At 38.7% G+C, this 21,227-nt stretch overlaps 1 protein-coding gene across 1 annotated transcript in view; it reads right to left on the reverse strand.

The window, feature by feature from the left end:
• PKP2 (plakophilin 2) overlaps positions 1-21,227 on the reverse strand; it is a 44,488-nt gene that overhangs the window by 9,621 nt on the left and 13,640 nt on the right. The window contains exons 4-7 of the mRNA XM_040596309.1: positions 17,695-17,833; positions 14,499-14,706; positions 9,178-9,355; positions 433-550 (exon numbers count right to left, since the gene is read on the reverse strand). Coding sequence (XP_040452243.1) covers positions 433-550; positions 9,178-9,355; positions 14,499-14,706; positions 17,695-17,833 — 643 coding nt within the window. The remainder of the gene's footprint in view (positions 1-432; positions 551-9,177; positions 9,356-14,498; positions 14,707-17,694; positions 17,834-21,227) is intronic.

A 21,227-nucleotide genomic window follows, 5' to 3' on the forward strand; every position in this document is an offset into this window, starting at 1 on the left:
TCTTCATTTCCTAAGGGGTATCTAGCACTAAATACTAAATACACAGGAGAGTAACCAGATTTTTTTTTTTTTTAATTCCAGCTAGCTCCCTGAGACAACTAAAAACATAACATTTGACTCTAAGTGTTTCAGTATCTCTGAAAGCTGTGACTTTATGTCACTTAAAAAAGACAGAAATTTCTAGTGCGCTGTAGTGATTCTGAAAAAGTTTTCCCAATGCTATGGTATGTGATTCCTTTAGATTGCAGGTTAATAATACTTCAAAAAGTTCCTTACTGAACTTTCGTCTTTGGTGGCAGTTCTAAAAGTCCCAGAAATCAGTTTGGCAATTACATTACAACTGTTTCTGAACACTGGTTTCTAAACAACAAAAAACTCAGAAGTTCTGTTAGCAATTTCCCCTAGGAAAAGGCTTTTCAACTCAAAGAATACCTTGTCATTAGGCTCATGGTCTGCAATAGCTCCTTGAATATAATACACAAGAGAATCAATCAATCCGTTGCATTCTCTCATCTTTTTCCTTCCTTCTGGGCCAGCAGAGCTCATGTTTCTGTGTAGGAAGGAATATGTTGGTGAGAAGAGATTTAGTCAAAGATGTTTCCTTGTGTCCCTCCGACAAACTTTTCCAGCTAAATCTTAAAGATATTGAAGTTAAGGTTGACTTCCTCCTTTCTTCAGAGCTGTAAAATAATCTGAGCCTCTGCTAAGTAAAACTTGCATTTCAGTGCATTCCCAGACAAAAACAAATACTCCAGAAAAACAAACTGTTGTGTTTGGATGGGTAAAGTAAGACCTGACTCAAATCTTAATCTAAAAGTTGAATTAATCATTTTTAAAGTCAAACAAACTAGATCTTTTTTCCATTATTGCATTTTTAATTAAATTTTTAATATTTAGGACAGTAGCTATGTCAAAATATCAGAGGAAAGATACCTGCAAAATTTTCCATGCACACAAACATCTTTTAGCATTTACCTACACTAAACCAGTTTTTGATCCAAGATGACTCATCAACAGACACACGTTCTAAGAGTTTTAGTTACATTTGTACATTAACATGTAAAGATAACCAATGTCAGTTATGAGGCCAAATTCATGTGGCAATTCAGGTGCTCATGGAAATGCTCTGAGGGGTGCTAGCAGGTCAGAGGGGACACGAGTGCAGCTGAGCTGGTAGGTCAGAGTAGCAGCCTGGCCCCACTGCTGGGCGAAACGTTGAGCAGATGAATTGCAACACAGCTGCCACTGCCATTGCTCACCAGCAGCGTGAGACAAGGAAGAAGAAAAAATACCCCATGCTCAGCTGATTCCCAGCTTCCCAAAGAAGCTGCTGGCATCTAAGCAGAAAAAAGCTGAAGCCACTAGAAGCTGCTTAGTCAGAGGGGAAAATGCCAGACGCCTTCTGCAGATGCCTTCTTCTGTTCTATCACAGCAGCTCAGACACTGCTCTGCACACTTTCTGCTTCCTCAGACTCTAAGAAAGCCACTGTTTGCCCTGTTTTCCACTAACATTTTCCATGCTTTGTGGTAATCCAAGTACAACTTGAAAACTCTTGAAAAGCCAAACATACAATTGCTGCTTGAGTTTGGCTCTATTTAAGCTACTGACTTCCCGGGAAGTAACAATGCAATTTTTGAGTGTAATTATTTTTATAACTGAACAAACTCTTAATTATGGAATGCTGAAATTACAAACCTAGACCTCATTATTTTGGACTCCCGCAGATCTGCTGGCCAAAAGGCTGCACGCAGTATCACATTCCAGCTTCTTTGTTTGAAGTAACATTAAATATAACCCACTCAGCGTCCATCACAAACAGAGAGGGACATGTTGCTTTAGATAATTTCAGGGTGTTTAGTTTGCATGCTTACTTTACCCACTGGAAATTAGAAAGTTTTAAAATTTTATTAATGACAATGCCAGTAAGATGCAGCTTTAAACTTTGCTGTGGCTTATGATTGTAAAATGAATGTACCATTTTATATACTGCCAAAGCATTTCTTATGGTTTTTCCCCCCAGGAAGTACATATTTGGATTAAATACTAATGCACTGTAATTATAGTTTTAGTTTAGGTCGTGCTGTTAACAATATCCCTATTTACGAGTTCATTTATCCTCTCATGGAATTATATATCACAGAACCAATATTCAGATTCCTCTGTAGTAGGCATAGCCTACTATAAACATCCCTTTGGAATTTGATTTTACTTATATATGTCACATTCGAGGCATGTCACCCTTTCATATGTTTATGGTTACGCTGACAGAAATGTACATGTTACAGCCTTTCTAGCTCATAGCAAAAATAGTTTCTGAGGCACACAGACTAAAAATACTATTAAAAGATAAGTGTGGAATTTCCCTCACCAAAGACACTTCAACTGATACAGTATTTTGTTTTGCCACACTACATTATTCTAGAAATCCCTGGACTTTTGACACTTATGATCATGCTGAATGGCTGTGAGAGGAGAGGCCATCACCTGGCCTTGCCATCCAGCATGAATACGGTGGGGCAGAGTTTCATAGCTCAGGAGGCAGAGAAGAGCCTGAATCAGAAGCACTGTCCTGTTGTACAAAGGAAATAAATTAATGAACTCTGTTTCGTTAAGGAGCTTATGCTCTACTGTTCATCCAGTCAGAGATGTTGGTGTTTGTGTGTACGTCTGTACACATATGGCCACTCTATTGTTCACCTTTTAGGGGCTGGGAAGGGAAGAGCTCCTGCTCTCCTGCTCACCCAAGTACAGTTGTAAACACCTTACTCTGAATAGGGTCAGAGTTGGTTTGAAGGCAGAGAAGAGCATTTCAAGCAAAACCTTGTTGAAAGTTTGTTTGCTAATTGAAGCTTGAGAAATTCCAGGAAATAAAAATCATATTAGATTGGGAAAAAATGAATGTTTCTGAGAAGTGTCACAGAAACATAAATGTAAAAAATAATTTTTTTGAAACAATGAAAATTGCAAAACTGACTTCATCTTGGCTTCCTAAGATTTGAGGTTCCTGTCAACTGGAACGCCTCCCTCTGAGCTCAGGAGTTGGACTATCGTAGTGGAGCTCCTGAAGGCCTTGAAATACTCAGTGCTTGGACAATTGCCATGGTTGGGTTGGCCCAGTAATGTGGCTTGTGGCAACCCCCATGGTGAGACTTCAAGCCTACCTAGAAATCTTCAGGTCTGCTGTGCAAGTTTGTTTTACTTCATTTTCATCAGAAGTACACTGAGACAAATACATCTGTGGAAAAAAGAATCAACTGGAGTCAAGATCAAGAGTCTTCTCATAGAAAAACTCTTCTGCTACCCTGTTTCGGTATTGAACGGTTGGGAGAATAGAGCTTGGAGAGAACACAGCCATAGGGAGATTGCTGCTTGTAGGAATGCTCTCCTTTGCATGACTCAGAACTTAGTTTTGGCATCATCTAACTATTAAAACTCTCTAACTTCTGGCATGCTTAAATATGGTAATCCTGGTGACATGCCCTAACTATACCACCTGCTAATGTGAACGCATTGTATCTATCCACGTGCCTTGTTTATCTCATCCCTTATCTGCTGCTTCTGTTCTCTCTTGCACAGATGCATGGTGTAACTATATATCTGTAACTGAAATAGCCATTTGCCCATGTTCCTGTGGCATTTGTCGAGGATCAGCTAATTTCCTGCTGGGAAATACTGTTTTAATCCAGAGATGTGAGGTAAATACAAAGAAATGTAACATATTAAAATCAGGTGTGATTTTGGAAGAAACAGAATGGGACCAAATGAAACGGATACTCCCTTTACGCCAGCACTGAGTCACACACTGGTGACTATGTTTGAAAAGGTTTTTGCACTGCTGTGAATGATCCACATGACTGATAAGAAGAGGGCTTTTGCTCCTCAGACTCATTCTGCTGAAACTGGTGATTTGAATTTAACTCAATTATGTGATAAAAATTTCCTGAAGTAGTTTGGGGAATTCTATTCCCTTCATGCATTACACAGTTCAAAAATGCAACAGGGAGGGAAAGGTATCTGGGATCTACTCAGTAACTACAGGCACCAGGCTGCAAGCTGCTTGCTGGAAATAACAAAATTCCTTTCAGGAATTGGGGGGGCAGATAAACTGAAGAGGAGGCAAGAGAAGATAAGAATGGGTGGAAATAAACTTAAAGGAATGGCAATGATATGCAAGAGGCCTTGGTTCAAAGACTTTTTATCATCAGTCATTTGCTTTATGTTCTTTTAGAAGCTTCTATTATGAAACTGAGCTGCCACTACGCTTTTCAACACACGGTGAGAGCTTTGGCTTCACTTCTCTTCGGAGCAAATGGAAGTTGATGTTTATGCAGCCTTGTGGTCTGAAATGCAATGATACTACTTCCTCCAACTACAGTTTTCCACTGTCTTGTGGGTTACTGTGTAATTCACAAAGAGCTGAAAAGGGAGCAGCGACAGACTTCAGCATTGCAGAACTTTTGGGAACTGGTATTTGAAGGTAAAAACTGAACAAGATCATTAACAGCTTTCAAACTATAACACAATCTTCTACTAAGCCTTCCTTTTAATCAGAGGAAAAGTTATGCCAGAAATCCACTTATGTATATAAATAATATTCAAACCCATATATTCTGCATGCTGGTGGTATCTTACCCTTTCAGACACAGTGGAGTATGGAGGAGGAGACTAAGTATCTTGAAGACTTCTACTCATTTGTATTGGAACTGGAGAGAGAACTATTAAGTGTAGGACTGTCAGGCCAAGAAAAAGTGACTTTACCTTTAAAAAACAACAAGACTTGTCTGCAAAATTCTGCAATACCCCTCTAGATAGTTCAATATACCAATTCTACTTGTTCAGCCTGTCAGGCAATCAGTGAAGTCTTTTGATTTGACTTACTCTGCCTGTTCAGGGCACAGTGCTTTTTATCATATTTGAAAGGAGGTTGTAGGAAGGTGGGGCTAGGTCTCTTCTCCCAGGTAACAAGCGACAGGACAAGAGGAAACGGCCTCAAGTTGTACCAGGGGAGGTTTAGTTTGGATATTAGGAAAAATTTCTTCACTGATAGGGTGGTGAAGCACTGGAATAGTCTGCCCAGAGAGGTGGTGGAATCACCATCCATGGAGAAGTTTGAAAAACACATAGATGCAGTGCTTAGGGACATAGTTTAATGATGAACTTGGTAGTCCTGCGTTAATGGTTGGACTTGATGATCTCAAAGGTCTTTTCCAACCTAAATGATTCTATGATTCTAGTACCATTATTTATTCTAACTGCTACTGCAGAATTGTGTGGTGTACACTGCTTTGTTTTATTACGTTAAGTTTTGTGACCTGTGATTTCTGCAAAACTATGTCAGAAGCAAAGCTTTAAAACAAACTACAGACCTAGAGAATGGGATTAACAAATCCTTCTAACATCAGACTTCCTTATCATTGACTGCATACACTGACACCGGCAGCCATAATTCAGGACTCGGCAATACTTCTATCTATTTGTTAGATCTCTGGTTAGCAGAATGGGGGGTGTTCTGGTCATTCACTCATTCCAGTGTTAGTATCTGCAATATTATCTGTTAGATGTGGATTCACTTCTCCTGATATTCTGTCAAAAAGGATGAAGAAAACTTTAATTTATTAGTTGGTAACTGTGTGGCACAGCACATGTGCCCATGTCAGATGATAGTGTTAGATTTGAACTGTGGGTGTCCCTTTCAGTCTATAGGTGTATGTACATTTTTGAAAAGAAGTTTTGGCATTCTTCTATGACTAAGTACTGTACTATGCATAATGTATTGCACTTCAAAGTACTATTTTTACCCTGTAATAGAAGCTGCAGGCTATAGACTTTATCAACATGCACAACAAACATGTTAGCATTACAAAAGGGAAGACTAATTACAGATTTATGTTCTGGCAAATATATATACTCTACTTCATTAGTAACATCATTCCCTCAGTGCACGGTATTTTTTACTTTGTGGTGTGCTCTTCTTTAGTCTTCAGCATTTCTTTGTGCAGAGTTGTTGCTTCTTTTTTTAATAATACATAAGGAAGGAATACTTCCAATGACCTAATTTGTGAAGTGTGTTAATTTCCAATAAACAGATGCAAACTGGTTAATCTTAAAAATCTTGGATTTTTGGTCTGTACAAATATGGTAAGCCTCATAAAAAACTATTCTCTACTAGAAAGTATGTTGTCAATCCTGTAGATCAACTTTACGTGTGAATTTTCAAGCCCTTCTTTTTTTAATTATAATTTCCAGTGTTTAAGCTCTTAGATGAGAAGGACATCATACTTTTAAAATAGGTAATGTATCCTTGAGCATCTAGATAAGGCCAGTCCGAGCTACTTTTCATTAAGGTTGCAGAGCTAACCGTGATTCTGGAGCAGCCTCTCTCATTGACTTTCTGTACAGTGTAAGGTATGTTCAGGATTTACTTTAATTAAAAACAATGCAGCTACTGTTATGCCTTATTTGTCACATATCAAGTCACGTCAAATCACTGCAACAAGCTTGGAAAGAGTAATAACACAGTAAAACTGATGTGCCCCCATCAGCTGGCTCAAAGGGAAGAGATGGTTCTGTAGTCCAAATGCAGGAGAGGAACAGGTCATGCTACCACTGAGCAGCACACCTAACAGCCAGACTGGTTTCTGTACAAATGCAGCTTTGGATAATTAACATAAAAAAAGACAACCTGCTTCCACTACTAGCATTAGCTAGAGACATTTTATTATGGATAGTTAATGTTTCTCTGTATTTGCTTTTGAGCCATCAGAGTAAATAAAATTTAATTATTATTTAGAGATGAAGCTAATTAGTAGTTAGTCGGCTGACAGGAGTTCCTCCAGAAAAAGGTGCTTTATTGTTGAGTATTTTGTATAGCTAACAATTCATTTGTCCTCTGAAACCACATGAGTAAGATATGGAGCTATTTGCACAGTAAAAATTCATACAATATAGATACAACTACTCTGCTATAGGACACATTAGCAAAGCAGGTATGTGCAAAGAAAAATTGGGCAGCTTAAAAGCCTCTAAATTTCAAACTTAATTCCTTGTACTTTACTAAGAAGAGTTTAAAACTCAGGCCACACCTTTGAACTCATACATTACTCATTATTTCGAACTATGTCCTTTCATGCATTTTTGAATGTGTAAACAAAAGACATGCACCTCTTTATACTCATATTTGTTTTTACTTAACGTGCAATGAATTTAAACTCACAAAGGGCCACAGTTTCATGGACAGTTATTTTAAAAGGTGTTTTCATTAAAGATGTGATTTTTATACTTCAGCTGCCCCTGTGTTCATGAGGCTATCAGCTGACTGCAGTAGTAAATGTACAACTATAAATCTATTTATCCACCCCTTGGCTGCAACCTAGCCTCAATTTACTTGAATACGTGCAGAAAGTTGGACAGTGTTTACTTCCGTTTAAAAAAATGGCTTTTTCCTAATTTAGGTTAAGTCATTTTCTAATCAGTTTAGCTATAGTTTATGACACATCAAAGTAAGTATATTTGGCAGCAGCTGAAGACTAAATACTTCTATGTGCTTGCAGGTGCCATGTCCCCTTTCTGAGTCATCTGTTTAGATGAGAATTGATTATGGCTGAAGGTTAACTTTATTAATTTATCCAAAGGGACCCTGGAGATGCTATGGAATGTAACTATTAGTTGTGGTTTATATGCTGATGAGAAAAGTAGGGTGACTTGGCCGCTGATGAGCATGTTCTGCTTATTATCCAAAGGACTGCTCCCATGGTAAAGCTGGTAGGACTCAGCAGGTACTACAGCAGGTGAGCAGAGTTTACCCAGCACAAGTGGCAGAAAATACTGTGGTTCTATTAATACCTAATATTGCTGTGGATGAAGATGACTTGCTCAGTCTCTTGAAAGAAAATTCCAGGTACACAAGCACTTCAGTTATCCCACTGATGGACCAGATGACACCAGAACTAATCCTTCAACTACGCTAGTCTTTTGGTAGCCCAAATGGCACTTACAGGGCTATAGAACAGTAAAGTACAAAGGGAAGAAACTGTGAGAGAAAGCTGCCAACTTTGTGGTTCTTATGGGGAATGCTAACACTCCTGGGTGTCTGAACCTGAGACTGCACAAAGGAACCATCCACAACGAGTTATCCACTCAGCATTGCCACTGCTTGAATAAAACATACATGACAACAAATTTCTGTTGAGGCTACCCTGAAACAATGATATGTGTATATAGTGAATTTTCTTTACTCTTCATAGAAGACTAGTTTCTTGTTCACATAGAATCAAATTCTCTAAATGGAGGCATGCAATGATAAAAACCCTATTGTTGCCTATAACTGTGTTTTGCTCCAGCACAACTACAAAATTGTATTTCAAAGAAATAAACCTTATTGCTTTACCTGCATTAGTCTAGGACTCTTCACGGGGTTTTGCACTGTTACTTTTCAAAAAATGCAATCATTAATCTGTTCTGTGAGCCAGGAGTATAGACACATACTCAAGCAATGTATAAGAGTCATAATTGTTCCAAGTTTTTAGAGTAGGTATATTTTCATGTGACTTCAGTGTATAGTTTCTTCTTATGCTTCAGAAATTTTAGAAATTAAAATGAAGCAGAAATTGCTTATGAAAAAAGGTATTAACAAAGTAATTATAAAGGATACTTATGTAAGTCAAAGAACTGTACATCCTATGAAAGTGTCACTCTTGCATTTGTATCAGCAGATCATACAACTTTAGGGTTTTTTAAGTTACTGCTAGCTTTTCTCCAATGCTCATTTGTAAAACCATTCCTACAACCATTTAAAAAAAGCTTTGGGTTTACTACTATCATCTGTCAGGGGCTAATACTATACATCATACCAAGAACTATTATCCAGTGAAGGATTTCTTTGACTTCAATACAGGCATGCACTGCAACCACCCCTCTGATTACTATCTTCTGTTGTGAGTACATTTAGTCTGTAGCACACCCAACAAATCAATATACACAAGCCTTATAAAGAAAGCTGTTTTCATTGTATTGAGCAGTAATTCTTCTGGTCTGACACACTTGAGGCATTTCAAAATATGATCTGTCTGCAAAGTCTTCTCTTGCAGCCATCAAAGTTCAAAGCAAGAAAGAAAACAAGTGTGCAGGACTGTTTTGTCATTACTATTGTTTTGTGCACCTGTAGACTGAGTGCTCACCTCAAGCATCCTGTGGCATTGTAGAAGATATCAGGGTCAGGTAGAACACTTGACTTGGGGTAATCTCGATCTGGCCAACCCGAGTAAGGGATGAGAACAGCTTCGGTCAGTGTCTGCAGGGCTTCTCTAATCAACAGGTGCTTCAGCTGGTCATTTGAAGACAAATTCCACAACAAACCTGCAATATCCAAAATAAAATCAGAGTGGCAAAAAGACTCCCCCATGGTTTGAAAGACCTAATCTCAAACTCCTTGATGTTAATGAGTGAAGGAGCCTGCCTGGCACTTGATACCCTGAAGAGGAGCAGAAGGGTGATAAGAGTTCATCAGCCCCGATCTGAGGGCATGGAAATGGGGCAAAATAAGGGGCACAATTATCCACGTAATTGAAGTCAGCTCTCGAGCCTAACACCTGACTAAGAAGCACAGATTTCCCATGGCTCTTCATGTGCCTTGCCCATCTGCAGCAACCACCTTCTCCATTACCAAAGTGACACAAGCTAAACAGAGCTAACGCCACTGACACTAGTGATCTTTCTCCACACATCCAGGGAGGAATTTGTCCTTTCTAGATACCTGGCAGGACTAGTAACACTTCCAAGTAAAGACCACTGAGCAGGAGAAAAAAATCACATGCAAAGGGTGTAGATGGGAGGTACGGAGAGTGAGCTTACAGGTCTTTGGAAATCTGCTGGAATACAAGAGATGTCTATTACCAAGTTTTTCTAACACTTGACAGCAAAATTCCTCGTAAGAGGGAAAGCTGTTAAACACTGCCTCGCTGTTACTGTCCAGACATTTGTCGCTAAACAAATAATTGAGTAATGCCACATACCTTATCTACTCACAGTCTCCAAACACCAAAACAACTCTCAATTATAAACCTGTATCACCGATCAGATTTGCTTATGTTTTATTTCAATAGATGACAATTCTTTTTAAAGTACTCTTCCTCTGGACAAATACACGTATTTCTGCTTTTCACTACAAAGGCATTAATTGTTTCCCCATCTTGCTGCTCTAAGTTTCACAGGCCTCCTCCTCCAAATACTAGCAGAGTATGTTCCTTCCATCAGTTCACAGAAAAAAAAAGAAAAAAAAAAAAAGTTTCTTCTGTATCTGCTTACACTTTGAATTTAATTTCATCTATTGTGGGCAACAGTAAATTCAAAACAAAGGCCAGCCAGAAGGAGCCCATTCCTTCTTCTGGGATCAGCTCTTCAGCCTCTGAGTTTGAGGATAAAAGGAAGAATGTACTTTCCTGAAGGATAAATAAGGCATATAAGATATCAGACATGCAGTCCAAAAGGAACTGGTGAGGGAAGCAGATTAAGAAAAGAATGGCTCAAATGCAAGGGCACGAGGAGAATATCATATTGAAAGGCACAACTGCATTTTGAATTATAGACAGATACCTAGAAGAGAGGTGTCAGAACAGAATTTGAGATGTTGCTTACACTGTAAATTTTCCAACAAAAATCCTACCTTTACCCACAAGCACTGTCTTACTGGGCTCTGAAAGTTTCTCAGTAACATTCTGCACGTGCATGAATTTGTTCACATTAGAAAATGTCTTTAGGGGCGGGCTCCCTCCTTGCAGCTATGCTATAATGTATTCATAGGGGCACAGTTTTCCCTTAGATGGTCATTTGGGAAAATGGGTGAGGTCTCCATTTAAACTTACATTTATTTTAATGACAGTTATGTTTGTGCTGTAATCTTCCCTGCAGTAAAAAATTTCCTTTCATTCCTTAGATTTATGCTGCATGATAACAAGATCAAGCCTGGAGGCTCATCTGGCTGACCTTCAAAAGCTAATCTTCTTTGGTTTTTTCATACCACAGCCATTTTACTGTTCCTCAGCATGCTCTCCAACTACTACAAAATATCATTCCTGTCTTGGCTTCTGCACTGACTCCAAATGACATCCTCTCCTACTATTCAGGAGTAACCTCATTCCTTTCCTAAGAGATTTGCAAGAAGTTTGTTTGTATGTCAAAGGACAAAGCCTTTGTCTTTTACTTACTTGTATCAATGATTTTATGAAAATTCAGTCAATGTAATCTTGAGGAGGTCTCATTCCCCCTAAGAAGAGGATATATAAGCACAGAAACTGGACAGAGAAACCAGGCAGTTATTTTCTGCACAGGGGCATTAGGTTAACATGTCCCTGGCACCTTTCAAACCATTGTCATAAGCACAAAGCCACTTTTGTGGGGGTACTGGTTTGGTGCTTTTTGTGCATTCTCCTGGGATCCACAGGCTGTGAGGCAGAGCACAGCACTTGATGAAATCATCGTTTATCTCCCTACATTTTCATTGCTTTCAGTCTTTTCACTGTGCTCAGACTGTATTCCTCAGCCTAGGTCTTGAAGAAAATACAGGCCATCAAAATATTGTTTAAGAATATATGATATGATATTAGGCATTAATATTAGGCATGCATTTGGCTGTATTAACACTGCAGATACTAATAAGCCAGTGACCTTAAAGATAAGCTTCTAAGGCTGATGTGTACTTATTTCACGTGCACAAGTATTAGATGACATTTCTGACAAGTAATGAAGTATAGGATGCGAAAACCTCTGTGTCCCGGAATTTTAACTTCCTGCTCTCCAACAACTTCCTTATCTTTGTGTGTTTTTGTCAGGTGGAGTGCTCTGGTGCCATGCTTCCTACACAGCAACAGAAACAAAAAAGCTGAGCTTAGACATCTTTATTAATGAGTATCATACACTTTCAATCCTTGGACAGGAGTCTGTAGCTAGAGTTCAGTGTGGTATTAGGTACCAAGTCTATTTTACTAATCTCTTATGAGGGAACACATTCAGCTAATTATCATATCACACGTTTGGAAGTCTCTAATTTACAGTCAGAGTAGGGAAGCAATAAGTATGATGTGGAAAGATAGGTGGGTTTGTCATGCTGACCAGGTGGAAGTCCAAAACTTCAGCATTAACCTGGAAGCGCTACAACACCGCAGTGCAATTGCAGACACAGCTATCATATTCCACTAGTCCTGCAGGAAGCCAAAGGTAACTCAAGAGGAGAAACAAAACTTGTAGGTGAGCTATCAATTGGACAGGGAAACTGTTGGTCAGCAGGGTTTAACTGTTTTGGTAGAAAAGCACTCAGAGGTCTGCATTGTGCTTGGAAAACCCTTACATTACAGCCCTTCTCAGGGTAGATAGTCAGTCTGAACAGGACAGTAATTCCCGTGTTTCCTAGATATCACTGTACGTGTCAAGATCGTCTGGAAGCACTGACCTTAGTAAGCATATGCTTAACAGTGACTGTCTACCTCCTGTCTGCAGTCCACTCGTGCCTATCTTTCAAGTGTGGGCTGGAAAACTGGCTGGAAGCAAAGTTAATATTCTCACAGAAATTCAGTCAGCCAGGATGCCCTTTGCAGTGTAGGCTCCTTGCAGCTTGCTGGGGAGCTGGAAGAATCGCTCAAGTGATGGCAAAAAGTATGCCCTAGTGTCATTTTCACCAGTACACTTCCTCCTGACTGCACATTTGGTCTTGAACAAAGCAAGAAATACTTCTCTCCTGGTGTAATTTTTAAAGCCATCCCTTGCAACTAATATGAATAAAAGTATATCAGAGTATTTTGCTTTACACAAACTACAACATACTGCTTAAATATTTTCTTGGTGCCTTGTATGTTTTGTAAGTAATCATGTTCAATGACAGCAGTAATTGCAGAAAGAAGGTGCTCCTTAATCCATTTTCACACTGGTGAAGGGGAAGACAGTAATATTCACGATATCCATAATAAGTTATCCTGCACAAACAGTCAAAGCTTTTGTCAGAAATGATGAAATTGCTATCAAGAAAAGACCATTAGCTTTCTGGTCACCGTACCACCACTTTCACTGCTTCCCTCACTGGTGTGTAATTGCACTGAAAGACAACAAACTATGCTGTTACTAAGTGACCCAATTCTGCATCTAATGAATGTGAAAAACTTTAAAACATTTTAATGTTGCAGAGCTGTAGAACTGAGCCAAAAGAGCCAACAATACAAAGCTTTGTTCTCCAGCTTAGGGAACACAGTATTTCAAACACTTAAAAAAACACAAAATTACAGAAGGTCTCAACATGCCTTTGCTTCAAGGCAGGGCTGCTTGACACTCTCTGTATCTTCTCAAGCACTGTTATTTTAATAGCTTGCATTCCTCGTATCTTTAAAGATCACCTGAAATAAATCCCCATTCATTTATTCATAATGTTTTCTTCTATTTATAAGATAGGAGCCTGCTCTTCCTTTGCCTGCTAACTAGAATGAATATGGGTCACAAGCAGTTGACTTCCCAGAGGCACACTATGGTCAAGCAGGGGGGCAGGGATGAAGTAGTGGACATTTCTTAACTGGTTGCTGCAAAGCCAACAGGGCAGTATCCACAGGTTTCTTTGTGAGTAACGGTGGACATTTCATCCCACTATTCCTTCTGCTGCACTGATGTACAACAAGGGGTATAATATGGGGTTTCTGATCCAAAGGGCTCTTCCTTCAAAATTGTAGTGGGCCCTACTAATTTTTAACAGTTCTTCCTCAAGGACATTGGAAATAAAAGGATGAGAACATAAGCCCTGCAAAGAATGAATCCACAATACAGGTCACTCCACAGATGGTGCCACAGATATTTACAGCCAATGGACGTCCTGCAGGAATTCTCTCTCCTACACACAGAAAGGAAGCATGTTGTTGCTATGGCAGTTTTCTGTTTGTCACAGATCTCAGACAGACTCAGGTGTAAATAGATAGAAATGAGAAAGCTCAGAGCAGAAATTTGGGGCAGGAGGGTATGTGGACAGTAGGACGACCACTTTCTACCTATAACACCTGACAGTTCTGGGGGACAGTCTTCAACAAGGAGGTCCCAGTATGCAGTGGCAGCACAGTGTCAAAAAGTGAGGGCTGAGCTGCTGCTTAAGTAGCAAGCATTAGTTATGGTCCCAGGCATCTCTGGGACTGCTCTGATCACTGCTCACCAAAATGGTTCTACAGAATTTGCTATTTGGAGCCTCACTTTCTTTTCTGGAATATCTAGGACTTTAAGCTTCCTGCAAACAGACTCATGTAATTTTTGAAGAAGTTTTTAAGAGGGGAAGTTGCAGTTCTTAGTCCCTTCTTACTGTCTTAAAGACTTGTCTTGAGTAAGGACCTTGGAATTTCACCATAAGGGAAGACCTTAGAATAGGTGACAATGTTCTTGTATTTTGTCACTACACAATCAGGTACTTCACAGGGAAAATTTTTATTTTACTTAATTTATTTTACTTAAAACTTAGTGCTTGACTTGCAGAAAACACTACCTGTTATTTGCTTTTTAGTCTCTACATCCCTTGTGTGTCGGAGTAGGCGGAGCAAGAGCGGGATCCCTTTCTGCTCTGACACTTCCAGTTTGTTGTCATTGTCCTCAAACACCAAATTTCTCAAAGCACCACATGCTGCCCGCTGAATGTCCTCATTCTGAACATCAAGAAGCTGTAAAAGTTTGGGGATACCACCAAGCGAGAAAACCTGTGAGGAAAACAAAACACAGCAGAGAATAGTTAGATACTGTAAATGACAAACTTCACTCTTCCCTCCAGCAAAACTTTAGTCATAGGGACTTTTTTTGTTTGCTCCTATTTGAAAGACTTGAACCACAGATCATTAATCATCTGGACATGACTGTTAACTTCTGGGATTTCATATGAGTCATAGTTAAAATCCACAACTAAGGCAGGCATCATATTTTAATAATTAATGTAAGAGAATGAAACTAAATCTCTTCCAGCTTTGCTTTAGATTTCTACTCTCTGACAAGACATTTAATCGCTCTGTATTTTAGCTTCCATGTTGGTGAAATGGATGTTTGAGATTTAACTCCAGAATATTTTATAAATTGCTTTGAGATTTCTGGATGTAAAATGTTCCTGATGTGCCAAGTTTGGGTTTTTTTCTCAGCAGCCAGCCTGATGGAAAGACAATATTTTCTGTTTTTCTCTGGTAACTTCTGTGCACGTATTGAAAGTGCATTAAATAAGAATACATTATACTTAGTACTTCTTATCTGTGCCATACTGAGAAAAAAATAATGACGTAGCAAACTTCAAAATGTAGACCAATAAACATTGTAAGCTAGTTAACTACCGAACCACCCACATTTAACAAAGACTACTCTTCAATGTCTAACTCTTTAGAAAATGGGGTTTGGCCTCAAATGAATGAAGAATTAAGAAGATGTTACTTTATAGCAGCTGCACGGAAACAAATAGTTTCCAAGTTCTACATGCTGTGGCAAATGATGAGTCCCACATGAGCTGTGATGTGGCATAAGCAAGCCTTGGCTCATTCAGAAATGAGTTTACTATGGAAAATACTTTACACTCATGTACAATGGAGGACGGTTTCCTCCAGCATCTCAAAATGCCATACAGTTTTGTGGACAAACTCATCCTTGTGTAGAATCAACAGCATGTGAAAGACTTAGAAATCTGATACAACTGTTTTGAGTTGTCCAGAGTTTAATGATAAAAAGAATTCAATATGGCCAACAGGTGTTGGCAACATGAAGAAAATAAATGTAACAAAACCTTTTGCCCTTCATGCCCTGACAGACTATACTGCCTGCTTGCCTTCCCTCTGATTCAGTTGTACAAAAGGCACAGTTTCTTGCTACTGTGCTGCTGACCTGGTTGCCCCTGCATTCATTCAGCGATTGTCTAGATGCTAGCAGAATGATATAGGGAAATATATATCTTAAAGGTAAGTGGAGCATAAAGCATGCTGAAGGCACATCAACCTATTTTATTACAGTAGATAAGCCCTTTTGACACTGATACTGTAGCTGATTTTTTTTAAAACATTGATGCACTATTTCTGTTGGTAATTTTAAGGGATTTATAGCTGTTGTAAAAAAAGTGGTGTTATTTTGACCTAATATACAGAAAAGAGTTTACAAAAGTTTTTGATTGGTCTTCCTAAATTTTCATCGGTAGGCAAAACTCCCCAAAACACTGTAAGACCACAAGTTCACAAGAAAAAGAAAAGCCACAAGACCCACAGACTATCAAGTATCAGGGCACAAAGCATCGGGAGACAAAGAAAAGGAATGCAGGATGAATGGCTAAAAAGGGGAAATGAAAATGCCAACATGAACAAGCCTGATGGGCACCAAACAGAAAAAAATCAGCTGGGAAAAGTGGGATAGACAGCAAAATAGAAGAGGGCTTCAGGCTGACTGCTCCAATTTGAACTCTTACTCATCCACTTGTTTTTCCAGGAAGCTGCCAGAGAGAGGTTTGAATAATAAACCACATTCAAACATCCAGTTCTGAAGCTCTGTCCTCAGACAGAAGACCACTAATTGTACTGCTGTTTTTTTCCAAAACAGACTTTGATCTACTGTGAAGCAAGTTAAAACTACCAAAGGACTGAGTGATGCTTGGCTGACACTGAACTGGACTGCATATACATGAATATGGAGTTAACGCTGAGATAATACAAAACAAAGCAGGTGTAAGAATTTTTTTTAATGGTTGAAATAGACAACCACCTTACACATTAATGTATAGAACTGTTCAGCCAGAGAGCCATAATTGTGTTCAATAGTGAAATTTGAAGAAAAGGAAGAAATTAATATTTTTAATATGCCCTTTCAAAACCCTTGTCAGAGACTTAACAAGTCTCTCATATGAGACTTAATAAATTTGGTTAATCCAGATAATGTATAAATGTATGTGTGCGGTTCCAGCAAGGACTTACCGGTTTGCCTAATCCATACACTGTATTAACACATTTGTGCAGTCCCAGAAAACCCTGACACTTGGATAAGTTTGCACTGTACTCCCAGAGCTTTCTTTTCTGGGATATTTCTGTACCAATGGTGTAAGCATGCCATTCAGAAATGAGAGACAGGAACAATTATATTGACAAAAAATTCAGACTCCATGATAAAAGGCTGAAAGAACTATGTTTGTTTGGCCTGAAAAAGAGCAGACTAAGTGGATACACACTTAGCAGTCCTTACATATATGAAAGACTATTATCAACAGGACAAAAAAATAGACATTTTTCTCCATAACCATCAAGATAGGATAGAAACTAATCAACTCAGTTTGCGAACTGCAGATTTAAGTTATACTTTAGGAATAACTGGTAATGGCAGTAAAGCTCTTTGCCTGCCTGCAGAAGCTTGTGGGATCTTAGTCAATGGGATTTTTCACAAGTTGGTCATAAACATCTGCAATTACAGATCGTTTGGGTGAATTCTTATTCTACATTTCTATGTCTCCTATCACAAAATGCTGAAGACCAAATTTTTGCTAGCATAGACCAGTGCCATTCCATGGATTTAAAAGAATCTACAGCAAAAAGCATCAGCATATTTTAGGGAAAATAACATCAGTATCCTACAAGGTTTCTTGTAGTGTTTTTTTTTTTTCATGTTGGTACACAGTGCGATACAGTATAGAAAGTTATTTGCACTGCTGAATTGTAACTGGCATAAAAATAATTACTTACTTTTCTTCTGGCATCTGCTTTCTGGAAGCACTCATGCTGTATGAAAGTCACTGCAGCAAGAATCCTATGTGTGGACTGTGTATTTTCACTCTTCAGTATGCTTACTGCACGCTCCAGAGTCATCTCCCCTTCTGGGCTCCTTAAAAGTATAGACAGGAAATATAGTGAAGCAAGACTGCAGAAAAATTATCATTTAGCCTGTGAAATGTCTTGCAGTACAGGAATTTTTGTATTTTTCAAGTAACTTTAGCTTTTCTTAGAAAATTATTCACTTTCCAGCAGCAGAAAATATTATAAAAGCATTAAGATATACTAATATTCTGGGGGAAAAGAAAATCATAAATGGAAGTGTTGCAACAATGTGAGGTTCTGGACAAAGCAAGTCATGCTTCAAATTATAAAAACAAAATGGAAACCGGTGGATGAAGGACTAAGATCCAAAGAACGCCATAACCAAATTAGTATCTTTTACTGATCATGAAGATACCTTGATGATTTTCTCAGTAATATGACAATTGTTTTTTATATTTGTTTTCATGCCTTTCTTCAGTTTCTTAGTTCCCAGCAGGGCTCAGTACCTGCTTTTTTCAAGTTTATAGAAGTTGTTGCAGTTTGAAGTAGATAGGCAAAGCCTTTTTTCAGGTGGGACAAAATAAAAACATCACTCATTAAATCAAGTGTATACATCGCTTGTGATAGGATTAAAAATATGCATGGCTACTTTCCTCCTAACTTCCAGTATGTTTCCCTGAACAATAACTGTTAGACAATGATATAAAAAATTGGACAGGGAGGTCACCAGACCCGTTTTTTTCCCCAGCAAATGGAACACAAAACAATTCATGGCATAATCAGGTGCTTTAGCTCTAGGACAGGTGGTTATGTTCCCCAGGCTTTTTGTTTACTTTTTGTTTCAAATACTCTCCACCTAGAAAGAAAAAAAAAAAGGGGGAGGGGGGAGTGGACAAACCCATGAGTATTCTATTTTTTTTAACACTGAATAATTGTGTAGAACCAGATCCCAGTCTGGCTAGACAGGGACAAGAGGGCAATCTGTGAACCACAGTGAAACAAGTAATCATTGCCAATAACTCCCTACTTCAGAGCTACTAAAGTCAGAATGGTTTACCTGATAATCATCTCAGTAAGTGCATCTAAAATTAAAACTTTGACACAATTACCTGTAATGTCAAAATAAAGGAACTAAATTGGCTCAAATTGATTTTTGAATTTTTTTTTTAATGAAGCAGAAATATTAAATAATAAACAATGTTCACAAAAGCAAAACATGAAATGTTTTGATACTGAGAAAACAAACATTTCCGAAGCATGTATTTGTGGACTGCACCAGGAGTCAGTCAACAGTTCAGCTCTAAGACTGTGGCAATCATGGACTGGCAGGAGTGAAAGAGCCTCCAGGCTTGCCCAGAATGGCCTGCGGAGCAGCGAGGTGGACAAACCAGGCAGAAAACAGGAAAATTTCTCACAGGGAATCTTACTACAAATGCACTGAAATCCAACTTTTATATAAATATAAAAATTATTTATAATGAACTCATGGTTTCTGACACAAAAATGGATTTTGTTGGAATTTTTCCTGCCAGCTACATGGCAAATCATCATCTGCTGCTTGCTTTTGCTGAAGCAAAAGACAATTAGTATAGCTGCAAGGACAGCACAGAAATGAAAGAGCAATTTTGATGCACCTGTTGCAAATGAAATTATATTCCCATACCCCGAGGTTTCCACCTTTATATTTCCCTTTGGTATAAATCATGTTATTTTTTGTCTTCTCCTCTCCCCTGAGTTAGTGTTTTGATCAAATACGCTGCATCTATAGGTGCTGAGGCATGCTTGTGCAAGGCAAAGACAAAATGAAGGGGACAGTGTGTTTGGGATGGCAATGGAGAGGTTAAAGCAAAGTGACATGAGACGGAACTATGGTTAGTATCTCTAGTGCCCTGGGCTCTGGTCTGGCAATGCTTACTGCTTCCAGGATTGCAGAGTTTACTTTAGCCTGCATTTACAACAAAGTAGCTACTAAGTAGCTAAGTTGCAAGTTGGATGTACTGATCAGAAACCTACTTAAAGATCTTGAACAATGAGTAATGGAAAAAAGCCAGATCATATTTCTTTTTCTTCCTCTCTGCAAAGTGGAACAGAAAGACAGGCTTTTCAAGTTTGGGTTTTAACTCACGTTTCTTAAATCAAGGGGTTTGTGACCATGTTATTTATATGCACATGTGAGCATGCCTACTTCCCTGTTAGTCACTGCAATAACTTTGGACCACTTTGACCAAATTCAGTCTCCTTCTACAAAGTGGCAGACATCTCCAATGTATTAAATTATGAGTCATTTCAGTGACTAACAGCAGAGAAGGACTCTGTCCAAGGACTCTGACCATCCAAGGTCAAGATTGCTGCATGAGCTGATCCTTCATAGGACACCAGAGAATCCACATGGGAACTTAGCCCCTGGATGCCAAGGATGTCCCAGAGTAGTAAAGGTCCATCAGCAGTCACTGCCAGGCTGAGAAAAACACACGTACAGCCAGAGAACCAAGCGCTGGATGTGTAAATCTGCACTGAGATTGAGAACAGCCCACCATTCACCAGTTATCCATTCGCGGCTGATACTTCACGTGCCAAAATCTTTCTCTCCTATTGTGCACTGCCATACTAGGATTGCTCTTCACTGGATAAAAATAACATTCACTAACAGTCCATCTGACAGTAATAAGGAATGCAATATATTCTTTGACTCTCAATGGTATTTATAAAGTTGCAGCACCCTATGCAGTGCCCTAGGTCTCATCAAAATAGAATTTGATGCAATGAATGACTCCTACAGTCAAAATGTTTACAGGCAAAATTAATAGCTACATTTCTAATTGGCATGTGTAATAACAGCGAACAAATGGACATTCAGACAAAGGTTGATAAACAGAAGAATGATTTGACAAGTCCTAACTTCACCTTAATTGCCAGAATATAACATTTTTTAGATATATACACTGTGTTGTTTAATCATTTCGTGCCAGCTCACAGCACATTTAGAGGTCAGATTCTGTAAGGAGCTGTTTCTCAGACAGATTCAGGTTGAATCTCTTCCTAAGCCCTTGATATGAGGATCTTTCTAATTGCTTCACTTTGCCAGAAGATACAGAGACAACGTTTCTATACTCTGATTTTTCTACTTTGATTTCATAGCATGAGCTAATTCTTCTACATTTTAAATACTATACACAGCTAGTCCACTACTTTTCTTTAACTTTACACAACTATTTTACATCCTCTTAATTAACCTTGGAAAGACTTAAATTGCGGTTTGCATAAAAAAATACAAATTTCTGGAAAACTACTTAGAAAACATGATTATCTTTTTACCCCAGCTTCCATTATTAAGGGAGCAACAGGTAATGGAGCAATATATCAGATAATGGGAACCTGAAATCAAAGACAATGGGAAATTACAAGAAATGCAAAAGCCTCTACTAACTTCTGAAACTAAGAAGTCTTGTCAGAAGAGATTA

The sequence above is a fragment of the Falco naumanni genome, chromosome 5 (assembly GCF_017639655.2).
Source record: "Falco naumanni isolate bFalNau1 chromosome 5, bFalNau1.pat, whole genome shotgun sequence".
NCBI classification, from domain to species: Eukaryota; Metazoa; Chordata; class Aves; order Falconiformes; family Falconidae; genus Falco; species Falco naumanni.